The sequence below is a fragment of the Euleptes europaea genome, chromosome 1, assembly GCF_029931775.1.
Source record: "Euleptes europaea isolate rEulEur1 chromosome 1, rEulEur1.hap1, whole genome shotgun sequence".
NCBI lineage: Eukaryota > Metazoa > Chordata > Lepidosauria > Squamata > Sphaerodactylidae > Euleptes > Euleptes europaea.
The window spans coordinates 85,818,743-85,839,937 of record NC_079312.1 but is presented as its reverse complement, the minus strand read 5'-3'; the positions used below and the strand labels follow the sequence as shown (position 1 = coordinate 85,839,937).

The following is a 21,195-nucleotide window of genomic DNA, read 5'->3' as shown; positions in this document are numbered from 1 at the left end:
GTAGTTTAAAAAAGGCATGTCATCTGTGACCCTTCACTTTAGCCAACAAAGATGACGACATCACATCATGAGCTTATTTTATTACATTTTATTAGAGGACAAGAGATGAGGGAGACATAAGGCTGCTGTTTTCACATAACTGTATGAACACATGAAGCTGCCCTATAGTGAGTCAGACCGCTGGTCTATCAAAGTCAGTATGGTCTACTCTGACTGGCAGTCACTCTCCAGGGTTTCAGGCAGGAGTCTATCACGTCACATACTACCTGATCCTTTTTAAAGTTGCAGTTGTTGTGGATTGAACCAGGGACCTTCTGCATGACAAGCAGATGCTCTGTCAACGAGCCATGGCCCTTTCCCATGCATTACGTAGTTGTACCCTCGGTGTTTCCTAGAAGATATACACTCACCTTTCCTGCAACCCAGCAGCTCCACCAGACAAGCCATCCTATGCAGTTACTTTTCTCCAAGGTAGGAGGTATTTTTCCCAGTTTTCTTCAGTGTTTCCAACAAGGTATCAGTGCTGTGTTCTGATTCTATAGTCACTTTCTTGTTGGGTAGATCAATATCAAACTGTACAGCTAGACAAAGAAACAACAATATGTAAAAGCCGTTCGGGACATTTTGACAGCCAGTTCCCTCTCCATTGCTCCTGCTCCCTATACTTGAATGAGTGCTGATTTCAAATGAGTTAAATAGGATAGGTGGAAGATGCCAGTTTGAAACAGGATTGTCTGCAGCTGTACTTTCCCTGAAATGTGAACACATCACACTGTCCCCTCACGGATGCAAGGGATTCTGATGAATACTTTCAGATGGGGTTGGACTCTTCTACAGAGCCTTGGGAGGTGTTGTAGGCCACTCAAAACCACATTTGCAATGCAGCTACAACTGGCACGCACAGCAACTTACAAAATGACATGGATCTATCATTTAAAATGCACAATGAAAACCATACTACTTCTGCACGTACTATGGAGCAGAGCTGAAAGGAGTCAGGCAAGTGCAGTACGCCAATCAAATGCTTGAATGAATTTTGACATGTAAACCTGAACCATGCATACTATCAAGGGCATCTTAAGGAAGATGTGCTCTTGTTTTGCAGGAAACCAAAAGAGTAAACCAAATGCCATTTGCTCAGCAGCATTCTAAGGCCTAAGGGATGTATCCTGTGTTTTGGCGGTACTGCTGCGAACTGTAAGTGGAGGTTTGACTGACTGCCCCTCCATACAAAGAGTCCTTCCTGACATGTTAGCTGTGTGATAAACACTACTAATGTTACAGGCTTCCTCCATGTAAGGGACCTCCATCTGGGAAACTGCCCAATATCCTCATAACTGCCAAATCAGATAAACAAAGAATGCTATGCAATTTCCCTGTAACAAGGCTTCACAATAGAGCACTTCAGACAACAGCAGCTTCCTAGCAATAAATGTGACTGCATGATAGATTACCAAAAGAAGAAATAACTTCCATAAGGAACCCCTAATGCATGAAAGGATAAGGACCCCCGTGGCGCAGAGTGGTAAGCTGCAGTACTGCAGTCAAAAGCTCTGCTCACGACCTGAGTTCGATCCTGAGAGAAGTCGGGTTCAGGTAGCCGGCTCAAGGTTGACTCAGCCTTCCATCCCTCCGAGGTCGGTAAAATGAGTACCCAGCTTCCTGGGGGTAAAGGGAAGATGACTGGGGAAGGCAATGGCAAACTACCCCGTAAACCAGGGGTGGGGAACCTTTTTCCTGCCAAGGGCCATTTGCACATTCATGACATCATTCAGGGGCCACACCAGGTGTAGATCTCCCGGTGGGGGGGGAGAGAGGCTAGGGTTGCCAGGTCTCCAGCCACCACCTGGAGGTTGGAAACCCCAGGGGAGGCCACACAGAGAAGGCCTGCAAGGTGCCCCCGCTCCTCCCTCCCAGCTGGGAGGGCAGCCAGAGGTGGGCCTGATCAAACGAGGCACCAGGGGGGCGCAGCCCACAGTCGATTGGCAAGGGAGGAACGGAGGAAGGAAAACAGAGAAAGAGGAAAAGGGAGGGGGGAGAAAGTGAGAAAGAAATGGAAAGAGGGGGAGAAAGGAAGAAAAGGATGGCGGGAAAGAAAGAAAAGGATGGAGGGAGACAAAGAAAGAGACAGAAAGAGGGAGAAAGAGAGGGAGAGAAAGGAGAAAGAGTGGCAGAAAAAGAGGAACAAAAGAGAGAAAAGCCTTCCCCCCCACACCCACACACGCTGGCCCCATGCGACCGGGACCCAGTCTCCATACCCTCCCCCCCAGAGTCCACAAAAGCCCCCCCCCGAAGCCCGATCAGCTCCTGCATGCATGCTCTGCCGCCGGGGCCACTGGCCTCTTCCCCCCCCCCTCGCTGCTCAACAGCCGATAGGCAGCGAGACGGGCTCACAATGTGCCGCAGCGTTCCTGCATGCTGCGGCTGTAGGGGGCAGACTTGGAAGCGTCCCTCCCCCTCCCCTTCTCTCGCTGACCAACAGCCGACAGTCGGCGAGAGGAGGTCCAAAGGGCGCCACAGCGCCCCTGTAAGCTGCGCCCCCAGGAACACCCTCGGAGAGGGCCGACCTGCGCCCCCCCTCCGCGGCAGGGCCCCAGAGCTCCCGAGGGCCACAAAAAATGTCCTTGGGGGCCGCATACGGCCCCCGGGCCTGAGGTTCCCCATCCCTGCCGTAAACAAAGTCTGCCTAGGAAACGTTGGGATGTGGCGTCACCCCATGGGTCAGGAATGACCCGGTGCTTGCACAGGGGACCTTTAATGCATGAAATGGCATGTGTTGAAGATTTCCTTCAGTGTTTTGCAACAGATATCCTGCTCCCCTGTGGAACGGGGGGGGGGGAGTATATTTCCAGTAAGATACTAAAGACAGGATCAGGTTCAAATCTCCTCCAGCAGAAGCTCCTGGAGTTATAGAGAATTATTAATGACTTCATTGTTTGGCTGAAGCCTCTGAACACAATGTAATTCAACAGACAAACTTTTTTGTAGCCTAGAAAAGAAAGTTCTGTTCCCTCAAGTCGAACACCCTGTCACCAGCAATCAGTTATGAGCAACAGACCAAAAAACTTCCACCAGAAAGAAGGCAGTCTTCAATAAGTTACTTGGTTACTTTAGCTACAGCACAGAAGGAAATAAAGGCTACACTGGAAATGACATCCATTAAAGTGGGCATGTTGATCTCTTAAATTAGGTATGTATGTATGTATATACGTCAGAATAAAGGTCACAGTTTTAATAAGGGAGAACCAAGTTGCCTATGGATTCCCATTCAATATTTTATTGGGATTTCAGAGAGTTGTGGCTGATACAGGCATTCATGTATAGTTCAAATAGGCATTCTAGGTCCTACTGCTCCAGCAAGAGAATCTTTGTCTTTCCTAAGAATCCAAGCAAGAGCACAAACGCTGGCCCATGGAGTCTTTAATGTTAGAGCCAGCATAGCTTACTGGGCACCACTCACCTCCCAGCTTGTTGAGAACACGGGTGACAGCATTGGAGCATCCTTCACAGGTCATGTCTACAAAAAACTCGTGTTTCTGAAATCACAAGAAGAAAGATTGGACAGGTCACTGCAATAGATCTTATGGAGTAATTATGTGACAGTGACTACATTCAGTTATCCGATTTAACCATGTTAAATCAAAGAGTGCAGGAACTTGGCTTGTGCACACACCTGTTTCCTGCCCTCTTGCCTCCTGCATGGAGTACAATGAAGAAATGGTGGCTTAAAACTATCATCAGTTATCCGTGACATGCCAATACAGGCATGTGGCTGAACAAAAGTTGGTTTTCCTTTTACTAACCAGATCTTAAACCAGGATTAAAACATGGTTAAGAACCCCAGCTTGTTGCAGGGAAACAAATTCTGGGTAAGCCGCACATCAGGATTTGTACATCATGGGTAACCAAGTTAGTCTTAAATCACCATGCTTCCATTCTGCTGCATGTAAGAAGGGAAAGGGAAAACAGAGAAGTCAGGCAAGCATATGCACGCCTGGAAAAAGCTGGGTTTGTGCACTCTTTTATTTAAATGCCATTTAAGGGGACATCTGAATGCAGCTGACAACTTGTCTTTATTATAAGTTCATGATGTCCAAGCTCGATCCTAACTATCTGGTTCCTTCCAACATGTTAAACCCTATACAAAGAACAACTTTCAATTCATGTTAGTCAAAGCAGCCCCAAATCTGTGGTTCACAGAGCCTATGTGCAAGAATATTTATTACATTTATTATACCCTACCTTTCTTTCATTACTGAATTCAAGGTTACCGAGCAAAGTTGATGTACCATCTTCCACCCCTACCTCTGGGAATCTAACTTGTGTGTGTGTAAAGTGTTGTCAAGTTGTAGCCAACTTATGGTGACTCCCTAGGGTTTTCAAGGCAAGAGACTAACAGAGGTGGTTTGCCATTGTCTTCCTCTGCATAGCGACCCTGGAATTCCTTGGTGGTCTCCCATCCAAATACTAACTAGGGCTGATCCTGCTTAGCTTCTGAGATCTGACGAGGTCAGGCTAGCCTGGGCCATCCAGGTTGGGGGGGGGGATCTAACTTACAGTGACATTTGAAAAAAGCTGCTGACACTGAGCTGTAATTTTTTAAAAGAATATTTCTTCAGCTAAAATGATGGTTTCTCTTTTTCTTCAGTCAGGACAGAATAATTTAAGAATCAAACAAAAATCAAATAACTGATTAAACTTTTCTAATGGCATTTCATATACTTCCTAAGCAACGATTTTCACGATTTTCATTAGTTAATATAACCACTACATCATTTCAAAGTACAGCTAAGTGGAGCTTATGCGCCAAGAGTGATTTATTTCCTGTGTTGCTTTGCTGCTTTCTTTTTCACTTTGGATCGTTCTCTTGTTTTTCCCACTCTCACACTCATGAAACAGAAAGCAGCTGACAGTCCAAAAAGTTTTTGCTCAGTACAGCCATTATACTTCTCTGTGTATACTTTGTCACTTTCATCACAACTGAAATCCCCAATAGCAAATTTCCAATAGCACAGTTAGTTACCACGCTCACCACTTTACTTTTATAAACGTGCTTGCTGGTCTATAGAGGAAAAAAAATCTGTAATTTGAGGGCTGAATCAACTACAGAGCTGAAGGAGTACAAGACCATGATAATAGGTGTACACACGATGATCTGGAGAGAACATAATTGGTGATCCTCCTAATGATACTACAAATGACATCTCCTGCACCCAGTGGCTATGATGACTTGACAATCCCTGGCCCCCAAGCCCATAACAGGAAGATCCTATACGATCTATCTCCCCCCACACACACACAGTTCTTTACACATAACACTTTTAAGGGATTATGAGGTAAATTTAACAGGCTTATACAGAGTTTAACCGGCCTCTCATAAAAAGGAAAAAAAACTGACATTAAAAAAGATTATTTCCTTTAAAAAAAAATTATAATTGGGTTTTATCCACCATAATTTCAGCTTGCTTGTAAGCAGCTTCTGCACTGAAAAGTTGATCATCCATCCTCTCACAGTTCATAATACAAACCCAATAGACATAAGGGAAAAGGATGCTATCAGCAATGCTGATTCAGTGACCTTAGGCAGATCATGAGTGGGAGGGCAGGAAAGTTTGCATCAGTGTTTGGCTCTCTTGGCCCTTTCTTCCATGCCTAGGGTAGTTCTAATTGCCACTCTGGGGCCAGGAAGCAATTTTTCTTCCAGGCCAGATTGGCCAGGGATCCTGGAGGGGTTTTTTTTGGCCATCTTCTGGGCGTGGAGTAGAGGTCACTGGGGGTGTGGGGGGGAGGTAGTTGTGAATTTCCTGTATTGTGCAGGGGGTTGGACTAGATGACCCTGGTGCACCTTCCAACTCTATGATTCTATTATCCTTTCAACTGTGCGATTCTTACAGGTTATTTCTAAGTATTGCCAAAATCAGTGAATAATTGAAATAGTCCACAAACATTTTTTTCTCACTTAGGTTATTAAGAAACATGGCACCAGCTGGTGTCTCCAATCACTATGGGGTGATACCTTTGCCAAGAGAAATATTAACTAGCGTTCATACATTAATTAGCATTCATACATTGCATCAGAAAAAATAATGGTACTGTCTCCCTTCACTATGAGAAGAGTAAACCTATCCCTGGATGATAAGAGATGTGACAAAACTTGTATCCTTAAAAAACAGGGAAGCCCGGAGAGAATTACAAATCTCTGTGGCTTCTTGTTTCCACTTTAGAGGCAAAAAGAGAAAGAGGCAACAGAAGCCAAGCTTTGAGTGACTAACTGGTTTTTCCTGGTACTGCTAAAGATGCAGTTCACTGAGGTGAAACTGAAGAGGACCTGGAATCCAAGCCACATAAACAACCTTCAGGATGGGAAAAGTGGATGTAAGCCTGAATGTCATGAGAGGCCAAACTCCTGGGACCTTTGGGAGGATTCAAATCAATCCACCTTCACTAGGCAAACAAGGGGGGGGAGAGAATCAAAGAACTAGTTCATTCCTATGATGAGCCTAAGGAAAAAGGTCTGAACTCAAGGTCTCTTCTGGTTTACCATCTAAAGATCTTGGAAACAGTTCAAATGGGGCTCTTTTCATACATATGAAAACTTAGGTCAGATTAGTTGAACTGTTCTGGAAATGAAGGGATGAGGAGCAAGATCATACATGCCTGAAGGGCCCTGGTCAAGATTAGTCACCAAAAAAGTAATACAGGTGTTCTGATGTAATGCACTCTCAGGGATCGATTCCAAAAGTAAACCTGCGAACAATGAACACAACACTGGAACTGATATTCAGTCTTGCAGCTGATCACAGACTGTAGGCAGAGGTTTAGCATTGACATGTTACAGTACTTACCCAAATATCATGGCAGTTAGCCTGAAATAATCATAGGTGTTCATGCTGAAAGAGTGAACCCACACAGGACATTTCTTCACACAGCACCTTCAAGAATGGAAATAATCTTTTGGTCCTCCCATGCCCTTAGACTGGTGATCACTGCAGAGAAAGCTTTTTCTGTACTGTGCCCTTGGATGATGGCATCTTCTGAATTTAGCCACATTCTGAACCATGGTCCTTTTAAATGGGCTTTGCAGACAATTTTTCATACTGACTCTTTTTTGCTGCTTTAATATTTATCTAGGGGGATTCTAGGGCCAGTTGTGAACTGCTTGTCCTTCTAATTTTGGTTGCTGCGAAACATTATGCAACATGTTTCCTGCCCTGAGGATTTGGTACTGAGAGAAAGGCTAGAATATTGCTAAATAAATGCATTAGTAACTCTGAAAGAAAAGCTCATAATTGCAGCTTCCATTTCACTGAGAATAACAGCTTGCTTTGAACAATCCTGCTCTTAATTTACTTTACCTTTACCCAAGGAACAACCAGTACAAAATCAGAGTTATTAATTTAACGTATCTAATTGTATGCGTAGCCCAGGCTAGCCCAATCTTGTCAGATCTCAGAAGCTATGGTTGGCCTGGCTAGTATTTGAATGGGAGACCTCCAAGGAATAACAGGGTTGTGACGCGGGCACAGCCAATGGCAAACCACCTCTGAACAGCTCTTGCCTTGAAAACCCTATGGGGTTGCCATGTCAGCTCTGACTTGATGGCACTTTCCACCACCACAGCTGTAAGGGGCATTGTGCTCTCAAGGCATACTCAAGCCGCACCAAGACAGGAACTCCCTGCCTGACAAAGCTGGACTAAGTTTTTGTCAAAAGAATATGAACATGAGAAGAGCCACGCTGGATGAGACCAAGGCCCATCAAGTCCAGCAGTCTGTTCACACAGTGGCCAACCAGGTGCCTCTAGGAAGCCACAAACAAGAAAACCGTAGCAGCAATATCCTGCCTGTGTTCCACAGCACCTAATATAATAGGAATGCTCCTCTGATCCTGGAGAGAATAGGTATGCATCATGACTAGCATCCATTTTAACTAGTAGCCATGAATACTCCTCTCCTCCATGCACATGTCCACTCCTCTCTTAAAGCCCTCCAAGTTGGCAGCCATCACCACATCCTGGGGCAGGGAGTTCCACCATTTAACGATGCGTTGTGTGAAGACATCCTTCCTTTTATCTGTTTTGAACCTCTCACCCTCCAGCTTCAGCAGATGACCCCGCGTTCTGGTATTACGAGAGAGGGGAGGAAAGATCTCCCCTTAACCACCTGCTTTCCAAGCTAAACAGCCCGATGCGTTTTAACCCGCTCCTCACAGGGCAGTTGCTGTAGCCCCTTGAATGAAAACCTGGACCACGGCGCATGAACAGGATTCCTCCTAGGCTGTTTAGAACTGACGCAAAGCACTAGAGTAGAATCATAGGGCTGGAAGGGGCCACCAGGGTCATCAAGTCCAACCCCCTGCACAACGCAGGAAATTCACAACTACCTCCCCCCCCCCCCCACACACACCCAGTGACCAGAAGATGGCCAAGATGCCCTCTGTAACTATTCTGAAGTGAATATTCTAAAGACCTTGCATTCATGGCCTATGACCAATGCTGATTTCTCCCCACCCATCTCTCCCCTGGACATCACGGACTCTTCTGCAGACCACACCTCATCCCATCGCGCCTGCTATTCACATTTACATACTGTTAACATTTGCATACTAAGGCTTGTCTGAATTCAGTCTCCTCTACTTAAAGACAGATGGATCCACGTTCTAGCTGTGTCTGAAGAAGTGAGCTGTGGCTCACGAAAGCTCACGCCCTACCAGAAAAGTGAGCTGTGACTCACGAAAGCTCACACCCTGCCAGAAAATATCCTTGTTCGTCTTTAAGGTGCTCCTGGACTCTGGCCCTTTTCTACTATCCCGAAGTGACTGGGCCAAGGCCAAAGACGGGGAGCCTGTGGCACGTCGCAGATCAACCCCCCCCTCGCCGGCCTCTTTCCCGTGGAGCGCCAGGCACCAGGGAGGCCTGGTGGGCAAAGGGGAGGGCCTCTTCCAACGGGGCCCTAGATCCTGACCCACGGGAGGGGAGGGGGGGCGTCTCCAAAGGCATCCGCGGCAGAAAGGAACGGCGGCCGGGGACCCACGGAGCTCCTTCTCTTCCCTGCCCAGCCGCCCTGCCCCGAAAGAGACGCCCAGCGCGGCCTCGAGCGCGGGGAGCCACTCACCGGCATGGCCGCTCCGGGAAGCCTTCCTGCTCGCTAGGCAAGCGGCAAAGACCCGCTCTTCTTTCGGACGGCTGCAAAATGAGAGGCCGCCAGTCGGCCCGCCCACCGCCTTCGCCCGCTGTGCCGCAGCAGGGAGGGCGGGACAAGTGCAGCGTCGCGCCTTTTGCTCTTCGCGGCCGCTAGAGGGAGCGTCACCTGGCAACCAAACCCAGCCAAGACGCGGCCTGGCTGCAAACTGCGCTTGTGCACCAGCTCTCGTCCCGTGATAATCCCATAAACCAGGGGTTCCCAACCTTTTTTTTGACCAGGGACCACTAGGGCTTTTTGGTTCGGTGCAGGGACCCCAAGGTCCAAAATAAAAATCCCGAGAATTTGAAAATACACTTTAATCGTAACTGTTAGTTAAACATTAAGCTTAGGATAATATTTCAATATATCTTTTAATAATAGAGAACTTTTAATTGAAAATGTTAATTTATTATGGGTTTATAATTTTGTTTTGCGGACCCCTGGGGGTCCACGGAGCCCCGGTTGGGAACCAGTGCCATCAACAGACCCCCGTAGACAAATAGTCCGAAAGAGAGTTGATTTATTGGAAAATCCACAGGCGAGCAGAAGCTTAGAGTCAGATGGATGCTAATGAAAACTACAAGCACAGTACAGGGCATAGATGGAAGAGCCTAGGGCAAATCGGGGTAGGCCTGGATGCCATGGCAACTCCCCTCCCCGGAGCTGTCAGGGAGGTAGGGTACTACCGGCTTCCCCACAGAGTTCGGTCTAAACACCGTTGTTTGCAGGGCTAGAGCTGGCCTTGACCAGCAGCTGGAGAAACCACAGCGTTCCTTGTTCAGGCCATGCCTGACCGCTTGCCGGATTTACGTATAAGCTAAACAAGCTGTAGCTTAGGGCCCCCCTCTTTTGCCCCCCCCCAAATTTTTTTAAAGGAAAAACGAAACTGGATGTACATTTCCAAAATATAAGATAAAAAAACAAATAAAACCTACTGGTTCCATATTAACATACCACACCCTCATTAGCACATTATCTTGATACTTACAGGACAATGATTAGCACATTACTTTTGCAGGACAGTACTCAGCTCAAACCCAACCTCTTTCTGACTATATTTTACTCTTCCTACACACTTGACACTGAGAGACACTGTCCTTCCGTGTTACTCCTCTGAAGATGCCTGCTGCCACAGCTGCTGGCGAAACATCAGGAAAGAAAATACCAAGACCACGGTCACACAGCCCGGATAACCTACAAGAACCAATGAACTCTGACCGTGAAAGCCTTCGACAATATTTTAAAATAAAACCTACATACAGCAACAGTGTTTTGTGTTGTGTGGGCTCCTATGATGTAAGTAATGGGCCCCGTCTTCTTAATTGTATTTCAGTTCAGCAATTACTTTGATAAAGGTAAATGGACTATAGAAATCTGGCACAACTATCTGTTTGAATTTATACAATCGGATATCGTCGAGATGATGCATCAGAAGACTTCATGGGAAGACAAGAGCAGGGAAACCACGAGTAGATGGAAGACCTATTTAGAGTGGATATCAAAGGAAGGAAGAAAAGACATTCGGTGGAAGATTCAGACTTTGTGCCCGTGGCTGGGGTTAAGAGACTAAAAATTATAAGGAGAAGGAGTGGGGTTAGGGAGGGGGATGGGTGGGATGGAAGGGAATGAGAAAAGAATACGTTATACAAAAAATGTATGTAGAAAAAGAAATATATATTTGAAATGTGTATAAAAAGAAATAATAATAATCAAAAAGAACAATTACTTTGATAAAATACATATTTTGTTATGTGCAAATGGCTTTTGATACCTATTAGGTCCATATAGCATATATTCAACACAAAAAACAGCGACAATTTGTTGTTGGCAGCTGGACATATAAAGGGCCCCGTTACCTTCAATAGCTTAGGGCCTCATCAAACCTAAATCCGGCCCTGCTGGCTACGGAGGAAGCCGTGCAAATGCAATCTGGCACTCTTCAGAGGTCCAGAGGTAAACTGTCCCAGTCTTTGGACGCGCTGTTGCACACATCAGAGCCGCCAGCCGTCAGATCTCCAGCGAGAAAGCGCCTCATGGCAATTCATCAGCTCTTTCGCTTCCGTTCGGTTCAGATCCAATTGGGACTGTGTTGTAGGGTTGCCAACCTCCAGGTGCTAGCTGGCGATCTCCTGCTATTATAACTGATCTCTAGCTGACAGAGATCAGTTCACTTGGGGGGAAAAAGGGCCGCTTTGGCAATTCGAGTCTATGGCATTGAAATCCCTCCCTTCCCCAAACCCCACCGTCCTCAGGCTCCACCCCAAAAACCTCCCGCCGGTTGCAAAGAGGGACCTGGCAACCCTACTGTGGTGGGCTTCTTTCCCACTACAGGGGTTAAATTAGCTCAGCGTAGCCCAATTCTCTCCCGGTGGTTGCTGTTGTGAAAGGGTCACTCCATTGTCGTCTTATGTGTGTTTAGACTGTGTAGAAAGGTAGACCTACTGCATTTTATAGCCTTTGACCCCACGGTTTACATTTTACTCTAGGCAGTATTCAATGGAGGATAACACGGTCCATCTGAGGAAGTGGGCTTCTGTCCGTGAAAGCTTACGCCACAATAACATTGGTTGATCATGAAGATGCCAAAATTCTGTTGCTTTAGGGTTGAACAATACAAGATGCATATTTTCCCCCCTTAAAGCTGCTGTGATGCCTGATGCAGGTTGAACCACCGAGGGGAGGGATTTAATCTACTACAGTGGTTCCCAAACTTTTTGGGCCACCGCCCCCTTGGTTCCAAAAACTCAATCCCAGCACCCCCTACCCTACCCTACCCTACCCTACCCTATAAAAAGCATTATTCACAATAGGGGTTTGCATGATGCACTAAAGAAGATAATAACAATAAAATTTCAAAACAGTAACAATTAATTGCACGTCTATTCAAAATCAAATTAAAACTTTTCAGTTGGAATTTATTCAACAAAACTGATAAACTTGATCCAGTGGTACCAGCTCTTCAAAGTCTAGAAAAAAATTCTGATAATTTCCACCAAATTTGCCAGGATGGTGCCATAGCTTGATCTAGTGCAAATTAGTGAACAACACAGTTGAAGGGGCCCACCTCTAGCGCCCCCCTGCTGCCCCATTGCCTCTTAGTGCCCCCCTAGGTAATCCCACCCCCCCAGGGTACTGCCCACTTTGGGAACCACTGATCTACTATTTCCTTTTGTGCGTAGGGAATACTTAGCCTAATTAGGGGCTGAGACATTGCCTTTACTTTTGAAAAACTCACAGAAATCTGGTCTAGTTTGTCCCATTAAGGGTTAAACACTCGCACTACATAATTATTGTTATTTAGATATTTCTAAATTATGTGTTATAAACTGCTTTGTGCCTTGGAGAAAGGTAGAGTATAAATGTTTCAATAAACAAACAAGCGAATGTATCCAAGGGTGGGAATCTGGTGCCCTCTACTGGAGCAGCGATCCTTGCATCTCCTTTAAGTCATCTTTATGAGAAAGATGCCACACACAGAGTGCATAATCATTATCTGTGTTTAAGAAGGCCACCCAGATTAGAAGTCCTATTGTTTTCATAACATTTATTGAAAAAGCAAATATGATTAAGGTGTAGCAAGGGGCACAATTGAGATCTTCAGAGGGCTACAGCATAATTGAATGGTTCAGGAAGGCATATTTATAAAGGGGTGCAATTTGGATCTTCACAGGTGTCACCCTTTCTGGATGAGGTTGCATCCCCCTTGAAGGAACAGGTCCATAGCTTGCAGGGTGCTCTTGGACCCAGGCTTACTGCTGGATGAGAGGTGGTAGCTGTGGCCAGAAGTACCTTTTACCAGTGTTGCCTGGTTAGCCAGCTGCACCCTTTCCTGGGCAGACAAGATCTGGCCATGGTGGTCCCATAGATTGTAGGGTTGCCAGGTCCCTCTTCGCCACCAGTGGGAGGTTTTTGGGGCAGAGCCTGAGGAAGGTGGGGTTTGGGGAGGGGAGGGACTTCAATGCCATAAAGTCCAACTGCCAAAGCAGCCATTTTCTCCAAGTGAACTGATCTCTATTGGCTGGAGATCTTCAGCTAGTACCTGGAGGTTGGCAACCCTAATGGATTGTAATTGTTTTAATTATGTCTTTTTGCTGGGTTTACATGGTTTTTAAAATTTATTTTTATTATGTATGTTTTTAATCTGTTAGTTGCCTTGATGGCCCTCATGAGAAAGGTAGGGTATGGATGTAAATCGGTCAATCAATAGTAAAACATAAAGGTTTACAAATGCACTTTTATAAAGGTGTGCAATTCAGTTCTCCATAGGTCTATAGTATAATGGAATGGTCCAGCAAGGTGCTTTCATAAGGAGAAGAGGTTTGTAGTCTATGTCACTATGATACTATCTATTTGTTTTATGTATTGGTTCTGTTCTTACTGCATTGTTTTTGACTTTTGTAATTCCATTTTCTGCATTACTTGACATATCACGCATGATACTTTTTGTACTGTTTCTAATTTTTGTAACCCTAGTCCTATTGCATTACTTGTTAAGTCTCTCATGCTATTTGATTTCATTGTGTTACATTGTGTAATCCACCTTGAGTTTCAGTGAGAAAGGCAGGTTATGAATAAAGTATAAATAAATACAGAAAAATATTTGAAAGAGGAGCAATATTCAGAGCAAAGTTCAAACATCTGTTCTTGGCTATATTTCAAAATTAAGGTTGCAACATGATGCCTGCCTGCCTGGGAGTGAGCACATCTGAATATAGTTGGGCTGTCTCCCAAATAAATGTATATAGAACTGGGCTGCAAATGTGAAAGAGACAAATGTACCATATTTACGTGAAAGGAAGACAGCCCCCACCCCCAAATACACATTTTTTATTATCACACAAATGTATGACTCCCTTTTACTGGTGCCACACCTCGAAAATTGGTCTTTTTTGGTGGTGGTGGTGGGAAATATATTACTTTAAAAGCATGTGTTATGGTTCCTTTTTCTACCTTGTAAATACAAGTTCTCCTAGTCAAGTTCTAGGTCTATTTCAGCCTCCTGGTTCACACAGTGGCTAACCACTGGAGGGCCAGCAAACAGGGCATAAAGGCTAAAGCCTTCCCAGATTCTACTTCCTAGCATTGGTATTTAGAGGTTTGCTGCTTTCCAAAGTGGAGTTTACCTTTAGTCACGATGGCTAGTAGCCACTGATAGGCTAGTAGCCACTGATAGGCTACTCCATGAACCTGTCTAAATCCCTTTTAAAATCATCTATGCTAAACAGCAATGGAAATGAATACTTTGTCAAGCTGTTAAACTCTGCCAAAGTATGCTTCAAGAGTCAACAAGTGGTAATTGCAGTCTTGAAAGAGTAAAGCACAATGTGTTTTAGTCTTCAAAAGGCATATAGCTTATCCTAAGAATGATTATTAGGGTTGCCAGCCCCAGGTTGGGAAATACCTGGGGATTTTGGGGGTGGAGCCTGAGGAGGGTGGTGTTTGGGGAAGGGCTTCAATGGGATACAATGCCCTAGAGTCCACCTTACAAAGCAGCCATTTTCTTCAGGTGAACTGATCTCTGTCACCTGGAGATTAGTTGTAATAGCAGGAGATCTCCAGCCACCACTTGGAAGCTGGCAATCCTAATGACTGTTCAAAAATAAAGGCTTCTAATGTCAGTGGGCCTTACTCCCATTACCACAGAGCCTTAATACAGACGTCATTTTTCTTCTCTGGAGATAATTTCAGGTCAGAAAAACACACTGATGAGTGCTGTATATAGTCTGTGAAAATCACTGTCATATTATTGCTCTTCCTTGATAGAAAGAAATGAAGAGTATCGATTGTGTTTAAAAGTGAAAAGTTTGCCTGCTATGTGTCTTTGTCTCAGTTATTCTGGTCGGGAGGTACCATGCACAAGTTCAAGTGTGAAATCACAAACAGCCACTTGTGTGATATTTGTGTGTGTTAGATATGCATGCTCCTTTTCACCAATAATATCTCATATTAATGTACACATATCAGCAGTTAAAAGTTCTACTACTCCCATCCAGATATAAATATTTGTAGGATTCAGCCCTTCTGGCAACTGTGATGAAGCCTCAGTCTACCCTAAACAGAATTGTTATCAGCTGGGTGGTGGTTGTTATGTGATTTAAGATGGCTGAACATGTTTGTACTAGTGTGACGGTATATTGGTTTTTGGAAGTCATGATAGAACATTTCCGAGACATGCTTTGGAATGCTAAAAAGCATTGTTATATTGATTGTGAGAAAAAGGGAATGGGTGTTAATTCTGTTTAAAAACTGTTACAGTTTGAAGGGAATGTAGCATTTGCGTTAGATAATGTCAGGCACTAATGCACTTCAGGTAATAGGAATAGATGTTAAATACCTTGTTTTCGCTTTTCCTCTGCATATTATCAGTTTAAACTGGTCAGCCAAGCAAGGCTTTGTATAGCAAGTGGAAGAAAGGAAGCAATGATAAAAGAACTTCCAGTAAGTAATTGGTGAGTTGAAAGTCTTCAGTTATATCATAAGGTTAATTTCTATTTTAAAAGATTCTAGAGTCCTGGAGGATTTTAAAAATGGCTAAATTGGAATAATGTTGCAGAACAAGGCTAATATTTTGAGGTGTGTAGGAAAAATGAGATTAAAATATCATTGGTGCCATTAGGCTGATGAATTGTTCAACTAACTTCTCTGGCTCCCTAATGTGCCCTGTTCCTTCCTTTCGGGTAATATATTTAAAATGAATTTCATTGTGAACAAAAGTGCAAAGGATAACTCTAGAATAGTTATCCTTGCTCTCAATGTGATTTCTGCCAGCATATTAGTAGACTTATTTCTGGGAAAATGTCATGATTGGTTAGAAGTATAATTGTTCATGATGACTGGAAATGTATTGTGACATGTTAAATGCTGGATGCAGACCTGTTTTCATAGGCCCAAGCAAAGAAAGGAGCTTTATCGAGGCACTGGTGGGCTGAGTGGGCTGAGTGGGTCCCCTGTGTAATGGCCTGGATCCACTTTTGTTCTTTTGTTTAATGCCAAATAATTATATTGTGTTTGTTCATAACTGCTTTGCTTTGAGGTATATATTTTTCTGTTCTGTTTCATTTGTTTCTAGTAGCTATCAGAAAGGTGAAGTCTGTTGCTAGTAATGAAAAATGGCAAGTAAACATTTTAATAGCAATCTGTATAGCTGCCGATGTTTATTGCATTTGTGCAGTAAACTTGAGTAGCAACTGATCTGAGGGACTAAGGTTGCTGTTACCTTAACAGGCAGAGAAACAATGATTCTGCATAACTGGCAGAAATAATTGGGTAAAGCTTTTTCTGATGCGAGTCGTGGTAAAAGAGGAAGTTTTACCTTGTTGTTGGTTTGCTTGTATGGAAACTGACTTTATTTCTGATGAAGCATCTTTGCTAAAAACCTAGAATAGTATTAGCAGATACTGGGGGGTGGGGGCAGTCCAAAGGACTGGGATGATGGTTGTACTGTGGCTCTGTTCTGAAATGCATTGTTGTACTGGTGAGACTTACACAGCACCAGTATTCTTGACATAACAACTTCCTTGGAAAGAACTGAAATGTTCATAGAAAAAATGGAAGGGAGCTAGTGATTCTCCTTTTTTGCTGGCCTTTGATAGCTCAGCTAATTCATAACGATCTACATTTCTCCCCTCTATCTTCCAATCCATAGCCCCTACTTTAGAATGGATAAACTATGCAGTAGACCCTCATCACCGGTAGATTTGTGACTTGACTTATTAATGGTCCAAATCACAGGATGTGGTCTCCAGCCTGCTTTTACTCCTGCAGTTCCATCATCGTAATAACTGCATTGTTAAACTTTGTAGGAAAATTGGCATTTTGCACTCAGAGGCAACAAAAACCTGCATCCCAGTATCTTTGGATCTGTGGCAATCTCCGAAATGGATCCCCTGCAAAGGGCAAGTCTGTACTGTACTTGAGCTTGCTGAAGGGGTTGGAGAAGGATGATGCCATTTTCCTAGTTAATGCAGATACATGATGGGAGTGAGAACATTGGTGGGGCTTAACAGTACTGAAGGAAGTCTTCCTTTATGTGAAAAGGGAGATTAACTTTGCTGTTATTTCAGAATGCTGCAAGTTTCTTATTGGGGGTGACGCTGGAGTGGGCTCTGAATTTTTTCAAGAGGGTTCTCTCCCTCTTGGTCACTTGTTTCATAGCGACTCTGCTAAGGCCTAGCTCATGCTTCTGATTTATGCGTTGGCAGCGGTGTGGTGAAGTTCCAGTTTATAAATAGCCAGGCAAAAGCGAGGAGAGACTCCTAGCTGAGCATATCAAAATACCATTTCAGTGACTGGAATCCTTTGACAGTGAGAAGATGGTAAGCGGTATGGATGATAGCTTTTTAAAAAAGCTTCTCTGAAGGCGGTACGGGGCAACCCCCTGACCCCTGTCTTAAACTGCAGATAATCTGGAATTTGTTCGCTGTATTTATATGTCTCTTTGGAAAGTTCCCCATATAAAATGAACTCTATCAAGCATCATGCCACAAAGACTCCTTTCTCTCTCTCTAGGATAGGCCTCCTATGGAATTGCCAAGCCAGCTTTCAGTGAATGGAACTGAGCTTATGGACCTTCAGCTGCTCTTTTATTGCTTGGTTTTGGTGAGTGTGGCATCTGAGTGTTCTCCCCCCCCCGTTACTTTTTAGCTTTCTGTAAGCTTTCCTTACTCAAAGTATTTCAAGTGGTTCTTGTCTATAACATGCATTAAATTGTACTTTAAATCTGATGCACAGCCTTACTTGGCAAATCCTAAAACCCAGGTAAAATCCTCACTTACCAGTCCACTATCTTATGCTTAAAGCACAAGAAAGACTACATTCTGTGTCACAAGGGCTTGTCTGAATCTGCACACTAGAATTGCCTCTATGTTTTAGAAGCAGAAGCCCTGCAATTGACATACAATTTCCCCCATTTCTGCAGTCCTTTGACTGTGACCATTGCTTGTGTAACTAGGCACAGATAAACTGTCTGTAAGAATGATGAAATGTAATGGGTAACCTGCAGCTCTGAGAAAGCAGTAAGAGAAGCAAACCACTATGGCAGCAACTACCCAGATGCTCCATAAAACACTGCTTTGAAACAAAAACAAGTATTTTGGCACCTAAAGTAGTGTTGTCATACTGCTCACACATGAAGCTGCCTTATACTGAATCAGACCCTTGGTCCATCAAAGTCAGTATTGTCTACTCAGACTGGCAGCGGTTCTCCTGGGTCTCAGGCAGAGGTCTTTCACATCACCTACTTGCCTAGTCCCTTTAACTGGAGATGCCGGGGATTGAACCTGGGACCTTCTGCATGCCAAGCAGATGCTCTACCACTGAGCTCACTTGGCTGGGTTTAACTGATCTGACCATGTGATCCAGGACCTGCACTGTAGAAAACTGGGCCCATGTGGGAGCTTGTCACTGTTGGGGTGTCCCCTCCAAGGACCCCCCCCCCTGCTCACCTCCTTCTCCTGCTTCCAACAGCCCAGAGCAGATGAGCCTTCTTGGCTACCACCATTCTGGTCTTGGGGGGAGGGTGTCCCAACAAGTGTGGGCCCAAAGCTCCTCCCTTCCCCTTTCGACCCCCTGCACCTCAATTTCTCCCATCAACCCCAGTTGAGAGAAGAATGGAATCTGGGTCGGTTAATGGAAAGGGGGGGGGAACGATAAAGCAACAGTGTCTTCAGCCCACTGGCATCTACTACTCCTAAGCCCAGGGGGAATTACAGTAGGCAAAATAAAGGAAAATACAATTTTGAAACAACTCCCCGTATGCTTTAATCATATTTTACTCTTTACAAGTAGAACTTAAAAAGAAAATAAGGTTTATTCAACAAAGGGAGGATGGGTAATTAAAACAGGACACACATAATATAAAACTTAAGCAAAACAACTTTAATGTAGAACCAAGGAGGTGATAAGAGCCCTCCTCTACTGTCTCTCTGAAGCGTTTGCAAATCTTAGTCTTTGCTGTGGCTCAGCTTGACTGACTCTCTGCCTTGCTGCTTCTGCTGCTCTTGAGTCTTTTAGTGCTACTGTAGCTTTCTAGAGGCTCCTTCGCTGTTCTTTGCACAGGACCTCCACCAGGCTTTAGTCCTCCCCCCCACCGAAAAATCTTACCCCTCAGAAATCTGTCCTCTCTGAGGCCTCGTATGGCTTTCTCGCAAAATCCCGCCCCCCCAAAAAAACTCCAACAGACGGTTAAACCTGCGGCACCTCTTCAGAGCCCTGCTCGAGGTAGCTTACATTAAAAACACAAGCCATTAGACATAAGCAGCATAAAAACTGGCCATAAAACAGAGGAAGCCATTAAAACACTGATAAAACCCCTAATTAAAAGCCTTGGTAAAATGATGTTTTAGTCTGAAATCTAAAAGAAAGTGGGCACCAGGTTCTGATGGTTTGATAAGATCCCAAAGGTTTGCAAGCTTCACCACATTGTTAGTTAGGTACACTGGAAATAAAGACTTAAATCTTAAACGTGTGTGTGTGTACATATGTACATATTTATATATGTATACACACAACTGTAGATATGGTTGCCAACCTCCAGGGGATCTGAAGATAATGAACAGCACGTGGGCTCAACAATAATATAGCAATTCAAGTTTGAATAAAATTACAAGTCTTGGTGTATTTCCAATTTTATGTGGGCATTTAACATTAATGCCCCATTTTTGTAATACCAAACTTATAACAACAAACAATACAGCATGAAGCAAAACCCAAAAATGAGTGATACTCTTAAATAGAAAAGACTTAATACAGCCTGAAATGGTCTGGTAAACCGACTCTGATTACAACTCAACTCAAGGTCCGTGGGCAGCCGCCCCGTGTGTGAGTTGCGTGTCTAGCACCCAAGGAAAACCTATTGCAGGTTCAATCAGAAAGTGGCGACCTCGAAACTGAGGGGAAGCGCTCTTGCAGGTGCAGAAAGGACCCAGGTGGCGATCCAAAATCAAGTAGAGGTAGAATAAATGCAGATCGAGGACATGAGACCTGTCGTATCATGTTTCGGTGGCTTCATCAGCTCATTGTGAACTTATTTTGCTCCGGATGCATTCAAAGACAAATTGTGCATCATGCAGCCGGAAAACCACCTAATGCTGAAACATAAATACATTTATACAGTAATTATTTAATACATTCTTGTGTCAACAAAACATGTATAATTTTACCAGTTACAATGGTACATTCAATTCCTTACCCGAATCTGTGTGTTTTATATGGCACAGGTTGTTAATTGGATTGTTTAACCTCCAGGTGATAGCTGGAGATCTCCTGCTATTACAGCTGATCTCCGGGCAACAGAGTTAGGTTCACCTGGTGAAAATGGCTGCTTTGGAGGTGGACTTTATGGCATTATACCCCATTGAAGTCCCTCCCAAACCCTGCCCTCCTCAGGCTCCACCTCCAAAATTTCCAGGTATTTCCCAACCCGGAGCTGGCAGCCCTAACTGTAGATCAAATTTTTATAGCATTCTGTCCCTCACTAAAGAACTATTGCTAAGATGAGACTCTAATAGCTGCACTCCCTTTCAAAATAACAAGGCCAGATTTCCCTACATACAAGTTTAGCTGGGAAGAAAATGTACACGTTGCCATGTAATAGCAGTTTTCTGGGCTTTGGGAGTGACTTAGACCTTGATGTTAAAATATGTGTATTTTGAAAGCCCCATTAATATTCATGTGGTTTCATCACTCTCAGGTTGGAGAAACTTGATAGTGTAGTAAAATTAAGAAAAGAAATACAGGGTGATACTGTCACTGCAAACCCAAAAATACCGTGGCACTTCTAAGTAGCATCAAGTATTTGATTTGCACTCTAACCTTCATTGTATTGGTTCCAGAGTTCCATAGATTTCACCAAGGCTAGTATATATTTTGTAATGCAGCCTTAAGGTGGGATTATTGAATAAGATACAGCTATTTAAGTACATTATAAACTGTTGCAGGTTTTATTGTTCATGGCTAGTTCCAAGAAACCCTCCAGCCCTACATACCCCTTCCCTCCTGCCAACTTCAACTCCAA

The 21,195-nt window shown here is 44.2% G+C and overlaps 1 protein-coding gene across 1 annotated transcript in view; it reads right to left on the bottom strand.

Moving 5' to 3' along the window:
* Positions 1-416: 416 nt before the first annotated feature.
* Positions 417-21,195, bottom strand: part of ATOX1 (antioxidant 1 copper chaperone) — a 250,087-nt gene continuing 229,308 nt past the window's right edge. The window contains exons 2-3 of the mRNA XM_056866918.1: positions 3,461-3,536; positions 417-581 (exon numbers count right to left, since the gene is read on the bottom strand). Coding sequence (XP_056722896.1) covers positions 457-581; positions 3,461-3,536 — 201 coding nt within the window. The 3' untranslated portion in view covers positions 417-456. The remainder of the gene's footprint in view (positions 582-3,460; positions 3,537-21,195) is intronic.